Source organism: Puma concolor, chromosome E2 (genome assembly GCF_028749965.1).
Source record: "Puma concolor isolate L17-30 chromosome E2, mPumCon1.1.hap2, whole genome shotgun sequence".
Taxonomy (NCBI): domain Eukaryota; kingdom Metazoa; phylum Chordata; class Mammalia; order Carnivora; family Felidae; genus Puma; species Puma concolor.
The window spans coordinates 56,265,343-56,286,873 of NC_141681.1; the positions used below are offsets into that span (position 1 = coordinate 56,265,343).

Here is a 21,531-nt window from a genome sequence, read left to right on the forward strand (position 1 = left end):
TCTGTTATTTTAAGCCAACAAATTTATGGTAATTTGTTACAGCAGTGATAAGAAACTAATACACTTGTATCTCCACATTCATCATATTCATAGGTTTTTGCTACATAACGTAATTCCTGGTGCCCAAGATTTCATTTATTAGAGAAGTCTTTCCCAGATTCATTCCCAAGGTATAAAATTGTGACACATTAGTTAGTTTGGTGATAGAATTTCCATCTTTTATTGCATTCAGGGGTCTCTCTTTCCTATGAGTTCTTCCACATTTTACTAAAAATGCTGTCTGTATTCAGTGTCTCTAATATTTTTCTACACTTCTCTGGCATGTGATTAGGTACAACTTATCATTGAAAACATCATCACATTCTTTCCTCGTGTTCTGGTCCTGTGGGAATTCTTTGATAGCAATGGAGATACTCATCTCCAGGAAACGGGTTCCCCACAATAGCTGCATTTCTGTGGACTGGGCTTTCATGGATATTTAATAAGTCTGAATTCTCACAGACGTAGCCTCCACCACCGCTGCCTCCACAGCATTTCTGCCCAAAATGAGCTCTCACATAGAATGTGTGGAGGATTCTTGCTAAAGGCTTTTCTAGTATCAGATAGATCCTGGTACCAGAGGATTTTCTTTCTTACACAATGTCTGCAACATATAAAACATAATTTATTACAGAAGGTGTGGTCACATTCACTGCATTTGCAAGACATATTCCCTGTGCAAATTCCAGATTACTTACTGAGGCCTGACTTCTTAGAAAAGGCTGTTCCACAAACACTACATTTCTACCCCCAAGGAGCTCACTGAGGTTTAACAAGGGCTGAGTTCCCGAAGAAGGTATTTCCACAGGCACCGTGTTCATCTGGTTTTGCTCCTGGGCAAGTTTACTCACGTATAAAGAGCTATGACTCCCTGAGGAAGGTTTCTCCACTTTCAGTGAATTTATAGTTTTCTCTCTTGCATGAGTTTTCTTATGTTTCATGAGGACTGACATGTGGGCAAAGGCTTTGCCACATTCACTGCATGCATACGGCCTCTCTCCAGTATGAGTTCGCTGATGCTGAATGAGCTTTGACTTGCTCCTGAAGGCTTTTTCGCACTCACTGCATTCATAAGGTTTCTCTCCTGTATGAATTCTCTGATGCTTGGTCAGGTCTGACTTAAAAAAGAAAGTTCTTCCACATTCACTGCACTCGTAAGGCTTCTCTCCTGTGTGAAGTCTCTGATGTGCAATGAGGTATGCCTTCTGGGAAAAGGCCTTCCCACACACGCTGCATCCATAGAGTTTCTCTCCAGTGTGAGATCGCTGGTGTCTATTGAGCCGGCACTTCCTGCTGAAGGCTTTTCCACATTCACTGCATCCATAGGGTTTCTCTCCTGTGTGAGTTCTCTGATGTACCATAAGCTGTGACTTCCTAGAGAACGCTTTTCCACATTCATTACATTCATGGGGCTTCTCTCCAGTATGAATTCTCTGGTGTTCAGTGAGCTGAATCTTCCTCATGAATGTCTTCCCACATTCACTGCATCCATGGGGCTTTTCTCCCCTTTCAGTTCTCTGATGTCTAATGAGCTGTGCCTTCCTAGAGAAGACCTTACCGCACTCACTGCATTCATGTGGTTTCTCTTCTGCGTAAGTTTTTTGATGTTCACCGAGCTGTGATTTAGTGCATTTAATTCCAGTAAGAGTTGTATCCTGTTGGATGTAGACAGAGGATTTCCCATATCCACTAAACTCATCAGGATCTTCTCCTGCATATCTTCTATTCTGGAGAATAAAACCTAAATGTGATTTTAAACCTTTACAATGTGAACCAAATTTATTGTGTCTTTGTGTTAAAGGAACAAGACTTTTGCATAAATTGAAATTATTTCCAAGTGCATAATTTTGCTGACATCTTTCCAAAGTTTTAATCTCGTTTTGGTTTTCTGGGTGCCACTGCATATGGTCAATCTCCCATATTTCTTCTAGGAAAAAGAACAATGAAAACATCCATGATAATTTTAGGGGGAAAAGAAGGTTAAAAAAAAAAAAAAAAGCCATGGTTTGGGCTAGCTCTAAGATCGAAGTCTAAGAGAAATGTACCCTGTGCTCTGTGAGAAAAAGACAACACTATAAAACAGCAAAAGGAAAAACACGTACTTTAGAAACAACAATGGATAGTCTACAATGAATAAATATAACTTAGGCTTCTCTCCAAATAGGACCTTGCAAAATGGAGACAAGTAAAAACAGAACCACACTGTGACTGGAACAGAACAAAAGATGGAGGGGATGGATCCTTTCATCCAACAAACACTGAATGCGCTGGTGTTTGGGAATACATTAGAATATGATATTAGAACATTACCATACTATGTTTGAATATTACAATTACAATATATCGGTCACACTAAGGTAACTTACATATTCTGTCTCTGTGGAGCTGTCATTCTAGTAACCAGACAGAGAAAAAGATGGGGGGAAGGGAGGATCAACAAGTAACCAAAGAAATAAAAAAATTACAGAACGTGCAAAACAGTGTGTATGAAGAAGCTGACAGAGTAGTAGTAGGTTAGTGTTAGATAAAATCATCATCCATGAGACAAGGAAGTGAAGGTGACATCACAGGGTAAGAATGAGCGGTGTTATACAGATAACTCGATGAATAACATTCCAAAAAGGAACAACCAATGCAAAAAAACTCAGAAGCAGAAAAACTCAGGCATGATCAAGAAACATAAGAGAGGCTGGTGCACCTCCACTATATCCTTGGCTTGAGTGAAGTAGAAACAGGTAAGTTTGGAAAGGGAGGCAGAACTGAGACCATATAGATGATGTAGGGAGACTTTGTTAGAAACTGGATTTTCTATTGGGGTGCCTGGGTGGTGGCTCATTTGGTTAAGCATCCAACTCTTGATTTTGGCTCAGGTCGTGATCTCAAGGTTCATGGGTTCAAGACCCTGCATTGGGCTCTGCACTTGACAACACGCAGCCCGCCTGGAATTCTATCTCCCCCTCTCTCTGCCCCTCCCCTGCTTGCATGCACATGTGTGCTCTCTCTCTCTCACACAACAAATAAACATTAAAAAAAAAAGTTAAAAAAAACTGGACTTTATGATAAGAGTGATGGCCAGAAGCCACCAAACATTTCTGGCAGGAATACAACCCATTCTGAATTGGTATTTCCAAATGCCACATGGCTGTTGCATGAAGAATGAACTGGAGAGGTGAAAATATTGAGAGAATACACAAGAATCTACAGCAGAGTTCAGGCAAGAGGTAACAGCACCTTCTGGGGAACCTGGATGGTTCAGTAGGTTAAGCGTCCAACTCGATATTGGCTCAGGTCGTGATCTTACGGTTGTGAGACTGAGTCCTGTGCCGGGATCTGTGCTGAGTGTGGAGCCTGCTTGGGATTCTTTCTCTCCCTGACTCTCTCTGCCTCTCCCCTGCTCAAAAGAGGTAACAAACAGCAGCTTCAGTGTGACTGACTACAATGGAGTTAGAGAAATGTACAAAAACAAGGACATAGTACAGAGAAGGGAAAGAGTGACAGGAGGAAAAGAGAAGGCTCAGTCAAGAATGAGTGCTAGAAGAAGAAAAGGGAATCACTGAGGATAGCTCCTCGATATGTGGCTTAAGCATTTGTGTAGGGTGCTGGTGCCATTTAATACAATGAGGAAAATCAGGGAGTTAGGTTTGGTATGTGTGGGGAATCAAGCGTTCCGTTTTGAGGAATGCATCAGGTCTGAGATAAACATTCAAGAACAAATATGAAGTATCCGGTTAGATCTAGGAGTGTGGAGAAAGTTCCAGACTTCAGATAACAATTTTAAGTTGAGTATATAAACAGTACTTAAACATTTGGACTACACAGAACCAGATGAGGTAATGGACAGAGAAAGGGGAAGGCCCTGGACAAGAATTTCATGGATTCCAAGTCTTAAGAATTTTGGGAGAGTGATATGCAAAGAGAATATGAAAATCCCATCCAGAAACATCAAACAAATGCTGACCAAACATATAAACAATGGAGGTTTTCATAAGAAAGGGCTGAAATTGGAAAATCAGAATGCAGGATCTACGGAATCTTATTCCAAGATTATTGAGGCAAAATAGTCAATAATCCCTTGTTACTAAACCTTTCCCCTCTCATTCCACCTGCACATCAAAACTAAACTTTTATAATAACACCAATTACCTATCTAGAGTAGTACAGTAGCCAATACTTCAACTTTCTATGTAAAAACGATACAACCTCCCTCAGTCCAATATATCCAGACACATATATGTCCACCTGGAATTTAAAAATAGGTCCTTGGGCCATCCGCCCTTGCCCCAGAGAAGAGTATAGCTGTCCTAACTGGTGGAAACATCAGCTTCTCCTCAGTTTCATCATACTGCAACTGTGTACTGTGCTATTCAATAAAATCTTCTGCAACAATGGGAATGTTTTATACCTGTGTTTTCTAATATGGTACCCACTAGCTGTGTGTGGCTATTGGGCACCTGAATGTGGGTGACCAGAGTGACAGGAGAACTGAATTTGTAACTTTACGTAATGTTAAATAAATTTAAGTAGCCACATGTGACCAGTGGCCAACACAATGGATGGCACAGTATAGACCATCACATCCGTATATACCGTAATATCCATATTTGCCATTATAATCTACTTGATAGACTCATCTCCCAATTTTTTCCTTTCAACTAATGCTACATTCTTCCTTAATCTCTGTTCCTATCTCCTCTCTGGCACCAGTTAAGAGATTCTGAAGAATCATCCTCTATCCAGGAACAAAACATTGACCTGCCTTATCTTCCACTTATTCTAGAGCTCCAAGCTCTAACTTCTTATTGTTCCAATGCTACTACCCAGCTATCTATCAAGCAAGACTCTCTAGAAATAGCAAAAAAAAAAGCTCAGACAGAACCAAAGTCACACTTTCTAAGCCAATTATTAACATAAAATTCACAGTAATCAGCCATTTCCTTTCACATAGTCTCATCTCTCAATTGCCTTCCTCATTTCCATCTCCAAAATGTTTTTACTGACCCACAGGCCTTCCATCATCATTTTTATTTGAAACTCTAACATCTTTCTTGCAGAAATTATTTTATCATGCTTCCAAAAAGTACTTCATTCTTTCTGTAACACATTATCAAAGCTCAATTTTCTCTAACTTTACAAAAACAGTCCTTTCTATGCCTCATAATCAAATGCTAACAATTTTAGAATTTCAGGCATCTCTGTCAACCCTTCGCAACTGAGGACTTTGGACACTTGGAAGGTATTTCTGTCCTTCATTACATTTGAACCTTTTGGAGCTGTATTTGGGTGGCAGTTCTACTACAGGGATCAAAGCACAGCTGGCCTAGCGAGCATTTCCAACCTCATTTGCTCAGGACCCTCCCCATACCTAGTAGATCAGAAGATAAATCTTAAGAGACAAAGTCTGTGGTTTGAAAAACTTCCCACACAGTTTACACAGATCCCTGATTTAAAAACAAAACAAACAAAAAACCGAAGCAAGACCTGTTTTCAAGATGTGATGAACAGATGCACGTGAATGATTATGCAATCTGTACGCAGTAAGGAAGAGTGAGATAGAGACCCTTTCTCTGTATGGAAAAGGAAGCCTCATCCTAACCAGCGAAGCAATACAATAACACCTGTCGATCATGACTGAGTCAGTGCAGTTTAAATTTTTTTTTTTTTCAACGTTTATTTATTTTTGGGACAGAGAGAGACAGAGCATGAACGGGCGAGGGGCAGAGAGAGAGGGAGACACAGAATCGGAAACAGGCTCCAGGCTCTGAGCCATCAGCCCAGAGCCTGACGCGGGGCTCGAACTCACGGACCGTGAGATCGTGACCTGGTTGAAGTCGGACGCTTAACCAACTGGGCCACCCAGGCGCCCCGAGTCAGTGCAGTTTAGACAGAGTACAGAGACATTAGGGACGATGGGAGTTCCAAGTGTGCACTGGAACTTTGGGGAGATAAAAAGAAGGCAGTATCTGGACATAAAAATGCAACACAATCAAATGCATAGATGCCAGCCGTTAGTTCACTGGACATTGTGGTATCTGTGGCATTCAATAAACTATATCACTTCTGCCTCCCCGGAATAAGTTTGTGGCTTGTTTCTGGGACATCTTCTGACTCTCCTCCTCCCAGAGCCCTGATACTTCTCACTCTACCTGGCTGGGTTCTTATCTTCTCAACTTCTAAATATATGTGGGCCTTTTTTTTTTTTTTTTTTTTTAACCAATTCTCACTTTCATGTTTTCTCATTAAGTTTCACAGCTTTAATGCCCCCTGCCCACAAAGGAATGCAGCCATACCATTAAAAGGGACTAACTGGGGGTGCCTGGGTGGCTCAGTCGGTTAAGTGTCTGACTCCTGATTTTGTCTCAGGTCATGATCTCACAGTCATGAGATCAAGCCACATGTCAGGCTCTGTGCTGGGTGTGGAGCCTGCTTACGATTCTCTCTCACCCTCTCCTTCTGCCCCCCTTTCCCCTTCATACTCTCTCTCTCAAAAGAAAAGAAAAAAAAGGGACAAACCAAAAACTGGAAACAGCCAGTGTGGGGGTGAGTGTAGCAACTCAGCAATCCAAGTCTAAATGATCACAGCCTACTCTGAGGTGGGAATTGAGCATGTGCATGCAATTTCCAAAGGCCTTTCCAAAACAACAAAAAGAGCTTTTTTAAAGATTGTATTTTTAAGTAATCTCTACACTCAATGCGGGGCTCGAACTCACAACCCGGAGATCAAGAGTCGCATGCTCCACTGACTGAGCCAGCCAAGCACCCCAAAACAACAAATTTAATACAAACAGCAAAGACCTTCCAAAAAGTAATAGAGAAATACGGAAAACTCAAGGCAAAACTCACCGGTGACCAGGCACCAGTGTTAACAGCAGTACAGCAGAAACTAAGTAAAATGCACTAGGAATGAAAGGATTCACCAGGAGGAAAAATGATCTCAGGTTCCGGCAATGAAGCAGAAGGAAAAAGGATTTCACAGGATAATTTGCCTGGGTGCAGGCAAAATAGAGAATTAGAGGTCAGATCAGACTACAGAAGGGCAGGTGTCCACTTGGAAATAACTGTCAGACTACAGAAAGCTTAGCTCGTCAGTACATATGAATACGCTCTATGATGGCGAAGACATCATCTGGGAGAAAGGAGGACTCTGGTTTCGCATATGGGGAGTAGGACGTCAAAGGGCAGCTGTCCTGGTGGCTGGCAACGTACCTGCATTACAGTGCAGATTAGACGTTAGCAGAAGAGGCCAATTTGGGACTCTCCCAACCTGGGACTCTCTCAGAACAGGAGCTTAGGCCTTGACAATGAATGAAACTTTTAATATGAGAATCAAGCAGAAGATTTAAAAAAAACAACAGAACCTGCAAGTTGGGGAAGCAGAGGGTGAAGAAATAGATAGAGGTACCCTGAGAGACAAGGTACGTGTGGTTTCAGATGACCTCAGGGGACGTGAGTTGTCAGGGAGGGATATCAGCCCTTTCAAAAGGGGCAGGGATGTGCAGAAGATGAGAGCTGGGCCAAGTGCAAAGCCATCTGTTTGAGAGCAAGCAGGCGGAGAAGAGGAAGTGGGAACGCTGCAGAAAAAGAAAGGGAGGGGCGCCTGGGGGGCTTAGTCAATTAAGCATCTGACTCTTGATTTCGGCTCAGGTCATGATCTCATAGTTCATGAGTTCGAGCCCTGAATCGGGCCCCTCACTGACAGTGCAGAGCCTGCTTGATATTCTCTCTTTCCCTCTCCCTCTGTCCCTCCCCCACTCCTGGGTGACCTCTATAAATAAATACATATAAATAAATAAATAAATAAATAAATAAGGAAGAAGGTGTGCAAAGCTGAGGCAGGAGAGAACCAGGTAAGTATATGGATCCAAGGTGGGACAGACTGTAATCACATCTAGAAATGAGAAAAAAAAAAAAAAAAAAAAAAAAAACGGGGTGGGGGGAAAACCTCATCCTTTAATAGCTGACAAAGAACAGCCCTAATAAAGAACAAAGATACAGAAAGGAGTTGATTATATTTGTGTCACCAACTGGCCTAAGAAAAGCTCTCCACACAACAGAGTGTTAACCTTTCCTTGACCGACTGGAATTCTAGTTTTCTTGGTTTTCCTTTCGGTCACTCGCCTGGACAGGGTGGCCTCGGAGCTGCTCCCTCTACCACCCACAGTGGTCCTCCATGCTCCAACCGGAAGAGTGAATCTGGTTCGCTGGCTTGGTATCCTGTAAAATGGGAAATCACTGAAGACTTGGCACCAAGTATTTTAGCTTGGGCACCTGCAAAAACCGGAGAAAGCTGATGCATCATTTGTACTTCAGTAAAGTAAAATCTTTTTCCTGGGGGAAGGGAGGGCATATACACTCTATGGCCAAATGGGAAAATAAGAGTCTATGCCCTACAACATGTTAGTGCCAACCAGGAGATATTTCAGAGACACTATGGGTTCTACTCAATGAGAAATGAAAGACAACTGACTGTGATGCTGTCCTCACCCACTGACACCAGGTTCCTGTAGTTCTCCAGCATCACGTCCCGGTACAGGTCCTTCTGGGCAGGGACCAGGAGCCGCCACTCCTCCCGGGAGAAGCTCACGGCCACGTCCTCAAATGATAACGGTGCCTGTAACAACAAATGCCAATGCACTCTAAGGCAGAACAGATGATGCAGAAACGCGGGACAGGAACACGTTCTGATTGACTTCCTGTGATAAATTACGTGCACGGTTACTATTTCACATACCACAGGACCCTGTGTCTTAGTCTCAGGCTGCTATAACAAAATAACACAGACTGGGTAGCTTATAAAAACAGAAATTTATTTCTCACAGTTGGGGAAGGTAGGAGGTCCCAGATCAAGGAGCCAGCATGGTTGTATTCTGTTGAGGGCCCACCTGCTGGTCCAAAGGCCCCCACCGCCTAACACCATCATCCCTGGGGGGCAAGATTTCAACATATAAATTTTGTGGGAACACAAACATTCAGACAACAGCACCATGGAATTCTACTAATTAGTTCTTTGTAGGCTAAAAGAGCATCAAAATAATATTCGAAAAAAATATTTTCAGAGACAAAACAATGTGCAGAAGGAAATGTTCATTCTTTGTTTATAAGTGAAAAACTATCCATCATCTAAACACCCATCAAAAGCAGGCAAGAATGTATTACAGCACCTCCATGCTGTAATATACCATGCAAATGTTAAAATCAATTTGGTAGATATAAACATTGGTATCAATGATCTTCAAGGCATTCTCTTACATGAAAAAAAAAAAAAAAAAATCAAGTCCCCAACTAGTATATATGTATTCCAGACATATCTTTATAGATTAAAGACCAAAAATCTTTATAGATTTAAGATTTTTTTTGATTTATTTATTTTTGAGAGAGACAGAAAAAGACTGCGAGTGGGAGAGGGGTAGACAGAGAGGGAAAAGATCTGAAGTGGGCTCTGAGCTGACAGCAGCAGGCCGGATGCAGGGCTCAAACTCACAAACCATGAAATCATGACCTGAGCTGAGTCGGATGCTTAACTGACTGAGCCACCCAGGCACCCCTAAAAAATCTTAACATATACACATACGTATACATATAGAAATGTGTATAAATATATTCTACCACATGTCAATTATACAGAGACTAGTCAGAGACCCAAACTATTAACATCTGTTACTCCTTGGTTTGGGGGTTGGGCAGGAAAAGGCAAAAGGGGATATTCTCTTTTAGTGCAAATACTTCTTTTTGCTTGACTTTTTCACATTTAAATATAGCTATGCACCATTAAGTATTTAAAAATACAAAGGCCAGGGGCACCTGGGTGGCTCAGTCAGTTAAGCATCTGACTTTGGCTCAGGTCATGATCTCACGGTTCATGAGTTCGAGCCCCGTGTCGGGCTCTTTGCTGACACCTCAGAGCCTGGAGCCTGCTTCAGATTCTAAGTCTCCCTCTCTCTCTCAGCTCCTCCCCTACTCGTGCTCTGTCTGTCTCTCTCTCTCTCAAAAATAAATAAACATTAAAAAAAATTAAAATAAATAAAATAAAAATACAAAGGCCAAACTAAGAATAGTTGACTCTGACTTCTTTTTCTGAACCTGTCGTTAAGAAGGTATAGGGGCGCCTGGGTGGCTCAGTTGCTTAAGTGTCCGATTTCGGCTCAGGTCATGATCTCACAGTCTGTGGGTCCGAGCCCTGTATCGGGCTCTGTGCTGACAGCTCAGAGCCTGGAGCCTGCTTTGGATTCTGTGTCTCCCTAGCTCTCTGCCCCTCCCCTACTCTCTCTCTCTCTCTCTCTCTCTCAAAATTAAATAAACATTAAACAATTTAAAAAGTTAAAAAAGAAGGTATAAAGGAGGGGCCGTGCTGTCAGCACAAAGCCCACTTTGGATCCTGTCTCCCCTTCTCGCTCTGCTCCTCTCACACATAACATGCGTGCAGGTGCATCCTCTCTCTCTTTTTCTCTCCCTAGAAAACAAACAAACAAAAAGGTGTACAGGGAGCATTGTCACTATCTGTATTCCAAGCTGTTATCAAAGAATGGAACTTTTAGCTGTCTTCCGCCAAATGGCAGAATTCTTCATGGAGAATGGCTCAAAGGTCAAGCAGCCCATTCATTCTATTAAATAATCCAGGCTTTGGGGCGCCTGGGTGGCGCAGTCGGTTAAGCGTCCGACTTCAGCCAGGTCACGATCGCGCGGTCCGTGGGTTCGAGCCCCGCGTCGGGCTCTGGGCTGATGGCTCGGAGCCTGGAGCCTGTTTCGGATTCTGTGTCTCCCTCTCTCTCTGCCCCTCCCCCGTTCATGCTCTGTCTCTCTCTGTCCCAAAAAGAAATAAACGTTGAAAAAAATAAATAAATAAATAAATAATTCAGGCTTTATTCCTGGGTAAAGTGTGGACTGCTGGAAGGTTCTATTGTCAAGGTGCGCTGCTTTTGAAGAATTCTGTCCAATCCAGTTCTGCTCTGGCATTACCCCCTGAGCTTACGCTGAGGAACACGATGAGAAAAAGCCAAAGGAAGCATCCTATGCCTTTATTACATGGTTGATATCGAGGACACTGTCTACCACAAAATCTCTCTGGAGAGCTAGGAAAGAAATTTCTTAGACTCTCTGAGCAATGAGATTACTTTCCCTGAAGAAATGGTTTGCTTTCTCCTCACGGACACTGCAAATCATGTAATATTTCGTGTTTTTCTTTTCTTTTTTTTTTAATTTTTTTTTTCAATGTTTATTTATTTTTGGGACAGAGAGAGACAGAGCATGAACGGGGGAGGGGCAGAGAGAGAGGGAGACACAGAATCGGAAACAGGCTCCAGGCTCCGAGCCATCAGCCCAGAGCCCGACGCGGGGCTCAAACTCACGGACCGCGAGATCGTGACCTGGCTGAAGCCGGACGCTTAACCGACTGCGCCACCCAGGCGCCCCTCGTGTTTTTCTTAGTACCACAGCTGCCAAGAGGAGGAGACACAAATTCAAAGCTAAGGCAGCCCACAAGGCCTTATACAGCCATTTAGCTCCCATCCTTAAGGACTTTGTATGGACCCTAGGACCTATGTATATCCCTTGCTTCCTAATTTACCCAGATTTGAAGATTATAACCCAAACTTATTTTCCAACAGATCCTGACTTTTATCAACATATACTGTCTCATTTTATCAGACTGTCTGTTAGAAGCTTCCACAAATCCACTGGGAAACAAAGGACAGAAAGGTACAACAAACCTCACCTGGGCCTTGGTCATTTTCTCCTGTTCTTAAAAAGGGCTAGAAACTCCAGGATATGCTCTGTCTTCTGTCTGCTCTGGGCCTGCCCAGAAGATACGGTCAAGGTATCTCAGGTCAGGCTGCTGCCAGAAATGATGATCTCCCAGGCCTGGAACCTCCTCCTTCTTCTAGGACCAATAATGCCTTGTTCCCCTGGACTAGAACCTGTGGATTCAAGAGCAAATTCAATGGCAAGAGGACATTCACCTGGGACCACAGCTCTCTACGGCTGTGTGGATTCTAACAACAGGCCCCAACATTTCCTCTGTCTCTTTAACACCCAGGAAGCTTTTACATCATGAGGCCAGGCTCCATGGGGAGATACAGAATGGGTGAGAGGAATGCCTTTTTTTTGGGGGGGGGGGCAAAGTTGGACAAGAATGGATATGAAAGAAATGGGAGAAGAACACGGCTCATGGTCTTGCCTGCTGTCAATTTCTCACACAGATCAATTTTAGGAAAGATAATGTATATAAGTGGTGGCTTTGGAAACTGCCTTAAACCCACCTGTGCCTACACATCCCTAAAATTTTTGTTTATTGCACTGGAGCAATTATCCCATTTGAAGACCAAGATACTATACAAATCATGACCATCGTCTTATTTAATCCTCAGTACTACTCTAGAAGGTAAGCATTATCTCCATTTTTAAAAAAAATTTTTTTTTAACGTTTATTTATTTTTGAGACAGAGAGAGACAGAGCATGAACGGAGGAGGGTCAGAGAGAGGGAGACACAGAATCCGAAACAGGCTCCAGGCTCTGAGCTGTCAGCACAAGGCCCGACGCGGGGCTTGAACTCACCAACCGCGAGATCATGATCTGAGCCGAGGTCGGACGCTTAACCGACTGAGCCACCCAGGCGCCCCAGCATTGTCTCCATTTTAAAAAAAAAAAAATTTTTTTTTTCAACGTTTTTTATTTATTTTTGGGACAGAGAGAGACAGAGCATGAACGGGGGAGGGGCAGAGAGAGAGGGAGACACAGAATCCGAAACAGGCTCCAGGCTCTGAGCCATCAGCCCAGAGCCCGATGCGGGGCTCGAACTCACGGACCGCGAGATCGTGACCTGGCTGAGGTCGGATGCTTAACCGACTGAGCCACCCAGGCGCCCCAGTATTGTCTCCATTTTAACTGCAAGTAAGCTGAGGCTTGGTCAGGTGAAGTGTGTTGTCCAGGTTAACATCCTTCCTAAGTAGTAACGTGGGATCTGAATCCACATCTGCCTCTCTCCTTTATGACATATCCCTTTTCCAATAGCCTCACGATACAGTTTTCTCTCTCTCTCTCTCTCTCTCTCTCTCTCTCTTTCTCATGCACTTTATGAACTTTACTCCCTTGGCACATCACACTGTGGAGTGGCCATACTGTGGAGTGGCTATATGGTCACAGTTACAAAAACAGAGCCCCTGCAACTGTCTCTTGTAATATCTGTTGTGCACACCCAGCCAGCTCCTTCCACATAATCAGGAAAGCAAATGCAGCCTCATTCTTGCCTCAGTAGCAGCAGATCAGAGATCAGTCTCCCCACAGGCCAAGCCCTGGAGTCATGCTGGAAACTGGAAACCCACACCGAGGACACCAATACCATGAAGTCAATTCGAATACTGCTTTCACCCTACAAGGCAGCAACTAGGGAGTTAGATAGGAATGAGTTTACAACTGAGATCTCTAGGAATGGAGATCAAGGACCCAACTGTTTCCAAGAAGCTCCTTGGCAGACTTTCCCTCACATTTAACAGATCAGAGCTGCATAAAATGTTCACGCCTGGAACACAGCAATGAAACTGAGAATGGCAATGGACGTACCCTGACTGGTAGGACTAATCTGCATTTCCCGCTGAACTGAATGTTAAGGTCAAGTTCCCAGATGGATAGCTGTCTAAATAAAATAGGGATTTTTTTTTTTTTTAAGGGGCATAGATGTCAGGTTGGCAGCCAACCTCTTTATTTTATTAGCCCTTTATTTTAGTAGCCACTAAAATAAATTAATAGGTTACAGGAGAAAAGCCTAAATTGATATTTAAAAAGCAGTTCATGGGGCGCCTGGGTGGCGCAGTCGGTTAAGCGTCTGACTTCAGCCAGGTCACGATCTCGCGGTCCGTGAGTTCGAGCCCCGCGTCAGGCTCTGGGCTGATGGCTCAGAACCTGGAGCCTGTTTCCGATTCTGTGTCTCCCTCTCTCTCTGCCCCTCCCCCGTTCAAGCTCTGTCTCTCTCTGTCCCAAAAATAAATAAACGTTGAAAAAAAAAAAAAGAAAAAAAAGCAGTTCATAAGATATTCTTTTTTTTTACAAACCTAGGAATGGAGTGGCTACCTCCTTAGACTCATGGTACAATGGGAAATAGATATTTGGTATTTGTCCCAGATTCCTGGCACAGAGCTCCTAAAATCTCTGGACTCTCTGGAGAGACAAGAGTAGCTTTTATATGCCAATGATTTATTGGTGGCTGGGGGTCCCCAAATAGCCTCAGGATGGGAGTTGGTCCCCAAAAAGACCAAGGCATGATTAGAGGGTTGGAACTTTCAGCCTCACCTCTGGAACCTCTGGGAAGCAGAGAAGAGCTGGAGATTGAGCTTGGTCAATGATTTAATCAATCAGGCCTATTTAATCCACAAAATCTCCTACATTACAGGGTTTGGAGAGCTTCTGAGTTGGTGAACACTTGGAGGTGCCAAGAGGGTGGTGTACCCCAACCGCACAGGGACACAAGCTCCTGTGCTCAGGACCCTTCTGGACACTACCCCATGTACCTCTTCACCTGGCTGTTCCTTTATATCTCTTATAATAAACTGGTGATAGTAAGTAAAGTAGTTACTGAGTTCTGTGAGCTGTTCCAGCAAATTACTGAACTTGAGGAGAGGGGGTGTGTAGAAACCCCTGAGGTACTGTTTAGGTCCACTGATAGAGGATTAATTGAATGAATAATTATATTCTACCTAATGGAATATTATGTGATTATTTAATATGTTAATACATATTTCCGAAAATAAAAAATGTCCACGCTATACAGCTCAATGAACAAAGCACATTTCTACTCATTATGTATACAATATGATACTGTATTTCTGCCAAAGTAAAGCAATAGATCTATATCTGTGTGTGTGTGTGTGTTTATACACACAAAAATAAATATAACAACGTGAATAACTGTTATAGCTGGCTCTGTAGATTGGGAAAATGGAATTCACGTCTTTTTTCTTCCCTGCAATACCACAGGATTTTTTTTTTAAATTAAATATTTTTAAATAAAAAAAAAAAAATCTCCATTTGAAATAAAACTAAAGATGTTGCAAGTCATTGTAAATCGACAGCCATAGGCTTTGAGAAGGAATGAAGGGAGGACAGAAGAAAACAAGTACCCTGGCCCATAAGATACCCTAGTTTCAGGATTTGGCTGAGTGCTTCATCATTCTATAGTTTAACTTGTTCTTCCCCACCTCCCCTAAACTTTTCTTATAAACTGGGTAGTTGGACGGATGAGGTCTGATGACTCTTTTGGCAAGAATCTTTCATTAATGGTGCCATATACTTAATGCAACATGTTGACACGTAAGAGGAGGAAAAAAGGAAACAGAAGAGGGGCTGTCAAAGAATAACAGAGACCATGGGGCGCCTGGGTGGCGCAGTCGGTTAAGCGTCCGACTTCAGCCAGGTCACGATCTCACGGTCCGTGAGTTCGAGCCCCGCGTCAGGCTCTGGGCTGATGGCTCAGAGCCTGGAGCCTGTTTCCGATTCTGTGTCTCCCTCTCTCTCTGCCCCTCCCCCGTTCATGCTCTGTCTCTCTCTGTCCCAAAAAATAAATAAACGTTGAAGAATAACAGAGACCTAAGGGGTATAAGAAGGAAATGTAATGCACATTATTTGGGTCATAACTCAAACAATCCAATGTTAAGGGCAACATTGCCAATATCAGAAAAAATTTGAATATGAATATGCACTGGGTCTTGGATCAAATAAAAGAATTATTCATTTTGATACATTTGAAAATGGCCTACTGGTTATGAATTTTTTAAATGACCTTACCAGTTAGAGATGCACAAGAGAATATTTACAAGTTTAAGGACAACAGGCCTTGGATGTGCTATGACATTCTCCAGAGAAAAACCAGAAGTGGCAGAGGCATGATGAACCTGACTGGCCAATGGCCATGAGTTGATAATTGTGAAAGCTTAGTGATGGGCATGAATTGTAATGTTCTCTCTACTCTGAATCTCCATGAAAAAAAGTTAAAAAGAAAAAAGTCATCAGGGCCTGATGACTTCTACATAAAGTTTACAGTACAGATGATTCTGGTATTATATAAACTCTCACAGATCACAGTAAAGCAGGATCTGTACTAATTGTATGAAGCCAGCACTTTAAAATACTAATCACTACGGGGCGCCTGGGTGGCTCAGTTGGTTGAGCATCTGACTTCAGCTTGGGTCATGATCTCATGGTTCATGGGTTTGGGCCCCATGTTGGGCTCTGTGCTGACAGCTCGGAGCCTGGAGCCTGCTTCAGATTCTGTGTCTTCCCTGCTTACTCTATGTCTCTCTCTCTTTCTCCCTCTCTCTCTCTCTCTCTCTCTCTCTCTCAAAAATAAATAAATATTAGGGGTGCCTGGGTGGCTCAGTCGATTAAGCGTCCGACCTCGGCTCAGGTCATGAACTCGGGGTTTGTGAGTTTGAGCCCCGCATCAGGGTCTGTGATGACAGCTCGGAGCCTGGAGCCTGCTCCGGATTCTGTGTCTCCCTCTCTCTCTGCCTCTCCCTTGCTCATGCTCTGTCTCTGTCTCTCAAAAATAAATAATGTTAAAAAAAATTTTTTATAAATATTAAAATAACTAATCACTAGATTTTTTTAGAAAAAGAGAGAACTACATAGATGCTTGCTTATACATTGATTTTCATTCTTCCTTCTTTTTTTAAAATGTTTATTTTAAGACAGAGCACAAGCATGAGTAGGGCAGGGAGAGAGAAAGAATCCCAAACAGGCTTGGTGCTAAGAGTGCAGAGTCTGATATGGGGCTTGAACTCACAAACTGTGAGATAACGGCCTAAGCCAAAATCAAGGGTAGGATGTTAACCGAATGAGCCGCCCAGGCGCCCCAAAATGGAGATTTTTCTAGATATCATTTTGGTATTGCTTTCTAAGCTTAATTACACTGTAGTAGAGAAAATCTTCCAAATGATTTCAATCCTTTGAAATTTGTTTAGACTGCCTTTATGGCCTACCACATGCAAACTTTTTATAAATGTTCTATGTGCATCTGAGGAAAATTGTCGGGTGGAGTGTTTTACATCAATCAAGTTTGTTAATCATGTTATTCTAACGGTTCAGGGTTAGCACTATCGTAGGCTGGTGACCTGTTTTTGTAAATAATGTTTTTCCAGACCTCGGCCATCCCCATTTGTTTATGTATTTTCTATGGCTACTTTCATCTTACAATGGCAGAGCTAAGCAGGTGCAGATAGACCATCTGGCCCGCAGAGCCTAAAATATTTACTCTCGCTGCCCTTTACAGAAAGTTTGCTGACCACTGTTAAACTATAGCCTTCTAGCTTTTTCTCTCCTTGTTCTATGTTACTGAGAGAGGTGTGCTGAGAACTCCCATTATCACTGGGCATTTGTCATTTCTCCTTGTATCTAGTACACCCTACATTCAGGAATTCTACTAAGTGTATACCCAGTACAGCTTTTATGCACCAAAAAGTACAAAAATGTTCATGTCAGCACTACTCATAATAGACACAAGTCAGTAACAACCTAAATGTCTGTTAATAGCAGAATGGATACATAATATAATCACACCAAAGAATACTACACAGCAATGAAAAGAAATGAACTACTGCTATATGCAACAATTTAGATGAATTTCACAACAAAATACTGAGCAAAAGAAGGCAGATACAAAAGGACAGGTAACCTATGGTTCCATCTGCATAAAGTTAACAACCAGGCAAATTTAATATAACGTTTTTAGGATAAGAATACCTCTGGAGAAGAAGGGGATTAGGATGAGTTGGCACTCCTAGGTTGTTATAATAGCTTATTTTTTCATTTTTCATTTATACTTGAAAAATGCTTAAAAATTTTTTTTTAATTAATTTATTTATTTCTGAGAGAGGAACAGAAAAAGCATGAGCAGGGGAGGGGCAGAGAGAGGGGGCGAGAGAGAATCCCAAGCAGGCTCCACACTGCCAGCGTGGAGCCCAATGCGGGGCTCAGACTCACGAACCGTGAGATCACGACCTGAGCCAAAACCAAGAGCTGGATGCTTAACTGACTGAGCCACCCAGGTGTCCCTTGAAAAATACTTTAAAATAATTTTTTAATGTTTAATTAATTTATTTTTGAGAGACAGGGAGAGAGAAAGGAGAGAGCAAATAGAGAATCTCAAGCAGGCTCCAGGCCATCAGCACAGAGCCCAACGTGGGGCTGGAACCCACGAACCATGAGATCATGACCTGAGCTGAAATCAAAAGTCAGACACTGGGGCACCTGGGTGACTCAGTCAGTTGAGCCTCCAACTTCAGCTCAGGTCACGATCTCGCAATTCGTGAGTTTGAGCCCTGCATCGGGCTCTGTGCTGACAGATCAGAGCCTGGAGCCTGCTTCAGATTTCTGTGCCTCCCACTCTCTGCCCCTCCCCCCGCTCATGCTGTCTGTCTCTCTCTCAAAAATAAACATTAAAATTAAAAAAAAAAAGTAGGATGCTTAACCAACTGGCCCACCTAGGCGCCACTTAATTTTTTTTTAATGTTTATTTATTTGGGGGGGGAGGGGCAGAGAGAGACGGGGACAGAGGATCTGAAGCAGGCTCAGTGCTGACAGCAGTGGGCCCCATGCAGGGCTCCAACCCACGAACTGAAAGATCATGACCTGAGCTGAAATCAAAAGATGGACTGACTCACCCAGACGCCCCTACTTGAAAAATACTCTTAAAGAAAAGTACAGCTCAGTTTCACTTATAAATGTAGAAGCAAATATTTTTAAATTTTATTATGAAAAATTCCAAATCAAAGAAGAAGAAACAGTATAATTAAACCCCATGCACAAAGAAACAGGAAAGAACAGTATAATCAAATTCCTCACATCCATTGTGTCTTCAATAGTTAGCAACGCAAACCTAATTTTGTGTATCTACACCACCACTCATCTCCCTCTACCACTGGATTATTCTAAAGCAAATCTGAGACATCTTTTTATTTCTAGACGCAAAAATACTAAGTAAAATATTAGCAAATAAAACCCAACCACATATTAAAAGAACAAATCATTATGGAGAAGTATGGTTTCTCCCAGGAATATAAGACACTGGGAAATCTAGCCATCTATAAAGCAAATATTAGAGAGAGGAAAAATGTAAATGAAAATAATTTTATAAAGTGATTCGAAGAGCTTTAATGTACAGCATAGTGATTACAGTCAACACTGTACCATAGAACTGAAAGCTTTAAGATCTAAGCAAGTAGATCTTAAATGTTTTCACCACATAAAAGAAATAGTAATTACGGGGGCACCTGGGTGGCTCAGTCGGTTGAGCATCCGACTTCGGCTCAGGTCATGATCTCACAGTTTGTGAGTTCGGGCCCCGTGTCGGGCTCTGTGCTGACAGCTCAGAGCCTGGAGCCTGCTTCAGATTCTGTGTCTCCCTCTCTCGCTGCCCCTTCCCTACTCATACTCTGTCTCTCTCTGTCTCTCAAAAATGAATAAACGTTAAAAAAAATTAAAAAAAAAAAAAATTTTTTTTAACGTTTATTTATTTTTGAGACAGAGAGAGACAGAGCATGAACGGGGGAGGGTCAGAGAGAGGGAGACACAGAATCTGAAACAGGCTCCAGGCTCTGAGCTGGCAGCACAGAGCCCGACGCGGGGCTCGAACTCACGGACCACGAGATCATGACCTGAGCCGAAGTCGGCCGCTCAACCGACTGAGCCATCCAGGTGCCCCCCCAAAAAAATTTTTTTTAAAGAAATAGTAATTATGTGACATGATGCAGGTGTTAGCTAACCTAAGGTAATAATTATTTTGTAATACATAAGTATATTAAATCAACACAGTTGTACACCTTAAACTTACAGAATGTTATATGTCAATTATATCTCACTAAAGGTGGGGGGGAAGGATCTTTGAGAATGGTGGGGGGGATCTTTGAGAAAGAGGAATAAAGCTTGATAAATCATGGCTACCATTTATTCAGACTAGACTAGGTGCCAGGCACTACACTTTGTATTTAAAGAACATCTGCTAATTTAATTTTCATAATGACGCTATGAACTAGGAATTACGATAGCTTTTTCACAAATGAAGAAACTGACTCAGACATTAACCTACCCAAGTCAAAGGCAGAAGCAGGTTCTTCTTATTCCACAGTCCATACACTTGCCACCTGACCAAAATTATTTGCAGATAACAAAAACAGTCAACTAGAAAATATAAAGGAATTGAGTTATAAGCTAGTAGCAGTAACGGTAGTAGACTGAGGTGACAGAATAAGGGCACCTTTTAAAGTTTTGTTCTTGTGCATTATATAAAATTAGAAGAAAGAAAAAAGAGGGAGTGGGGTCATAAGGAGAAAAACCACACCATTTACCATTACAACAACAGTATAAACTATTTTAAATTTTTTAAAATGTTTTATTTATTTTTGAGAAAGAGTACAAGCCTGGGAGGGGCAGAAAGAGAGGGATACACAGAATCGGAAACGGGCTCCAGACTCTGAGCTTTCAGCACAGAACCTGATGCGAGGCTGGAACTCGAGAACTGTGAGATCATGACCTCAGCCAAAGTCAGACGCTTAACCAACCGAGCCACCCAGGCAACCCAACAGTATAAACTATTTAGGAATAAACATAACCAGATATGTCTAAGACACATGTGGAAAAATCACCACCACAGCTGGTCAAATCCTTTTTAAACACTTGGGTTAAAGGAAATCCATCAAATGTTCCAGAAAGTGGTGGACCTAACCCTCATCAGTTCCACCCAAATTAAAGCACCCACTTGATGGAACATAACTGCAGTAATTAAAAAAAAAGAAAGATGAAAATTTCCAGAGTTAATAATATGGAAATAGCTGATAAAATTATGTCACTACCTACACAAAACTGATCCCAACACTAAAAGCGAAATACACTGTATTTTAACAAGAGTTATTTTCTGGAGTATGTAGGAGTTTGGGCATGTCATTACATGGGCAGGAAATAAAACTGGAAACATGTACTTTCAATAAGAATATACAGTAAACATGGACGCAAGTGGCCAGAAACCCCATCTTTGAAAGTAAGGATGTGAAAAGCATCAACAACGGAACTCCCCAAAGGGGGTCACCGACACGGACACGACTCCCGCTTTCCCCGACCACAGACACCCCACAACGCTGCTCTCTCCAAGTGCACGTCCCAACACGGAACCCCCACGTGACCCTCCGACACAGAACACCCCAGCGGGAATTCCCACTAGCTTCCCCCAACACCGACCCCCCACGAGCTCCGGGGTTTGAAAAACAAAAAAACCAAAAACCAACGAGCTCTCCCTGGCCCCGAAACACTCCCAGAACCGACACTGACCTGGCGATGGCCTCGCTCTTCACCACTGGAGAAAACCACGGTACCACGTCTGTAAACACTTTGCCTCTGTGTCCACAGAACCCCCCGAGTCCCACCTCAGCCCCTCCCAGACCCTCAGAAACGGAAAGGATGGTGACCGATAAGGGTCAGCGCGCGTCGTTCCAGAGACGCGAATTCTGGCGCTAGGTTCG

The 21,531-nt window shown here is 42.7% G+C and overlaps 1 protein-coding gene across 2 annotated transcripts; it reads right to left on the minus strand.

The window, feature by feature from the left end:
• Window positions 1-192: 192 nt before the first annotated feature.
• Window positions 193-21,528, minus strand: ZNF577 (zinc finger protein 577). Of its 2 annotated transcripts, XM_086688407.1 has the most exons (6): window positions 21,341-21,528; window positions 20,106-20,197; window positions 11,747-11,948; window positions 8,521-8,647; window positions 8,155-8,250; window positions 193-1,966 (listed from the first exon to the last, which is right to left on the minus strand). In XM_086688407.1, the coding sequence occupies exons 3-6, from the start codon at window positions 11,759-11,761 to the stop codon at window positions 633-635; spliced, it is 1,572 nt and encodes a 523-aa protein (XP_086544533.1). In that variant the 5' UTR covers window positions 11,762-11,948; window positions 20,106-20,197; window positions 21,341-21,528; the 3' UTR covers window positions 193-632. The 2 variants fall into 2 exon arrangements, with proteins under 2 accessions (XP_086544533.1, XP_086544532.1); XM_086688406.1 differs by lacking the exon at window positions 20,106-20,197 and having other exon boundaries at window positions 21,341-21,526.
• Between the last annotated feature and the right edge of the window lie 3 nt (window positions 21,529-21,531).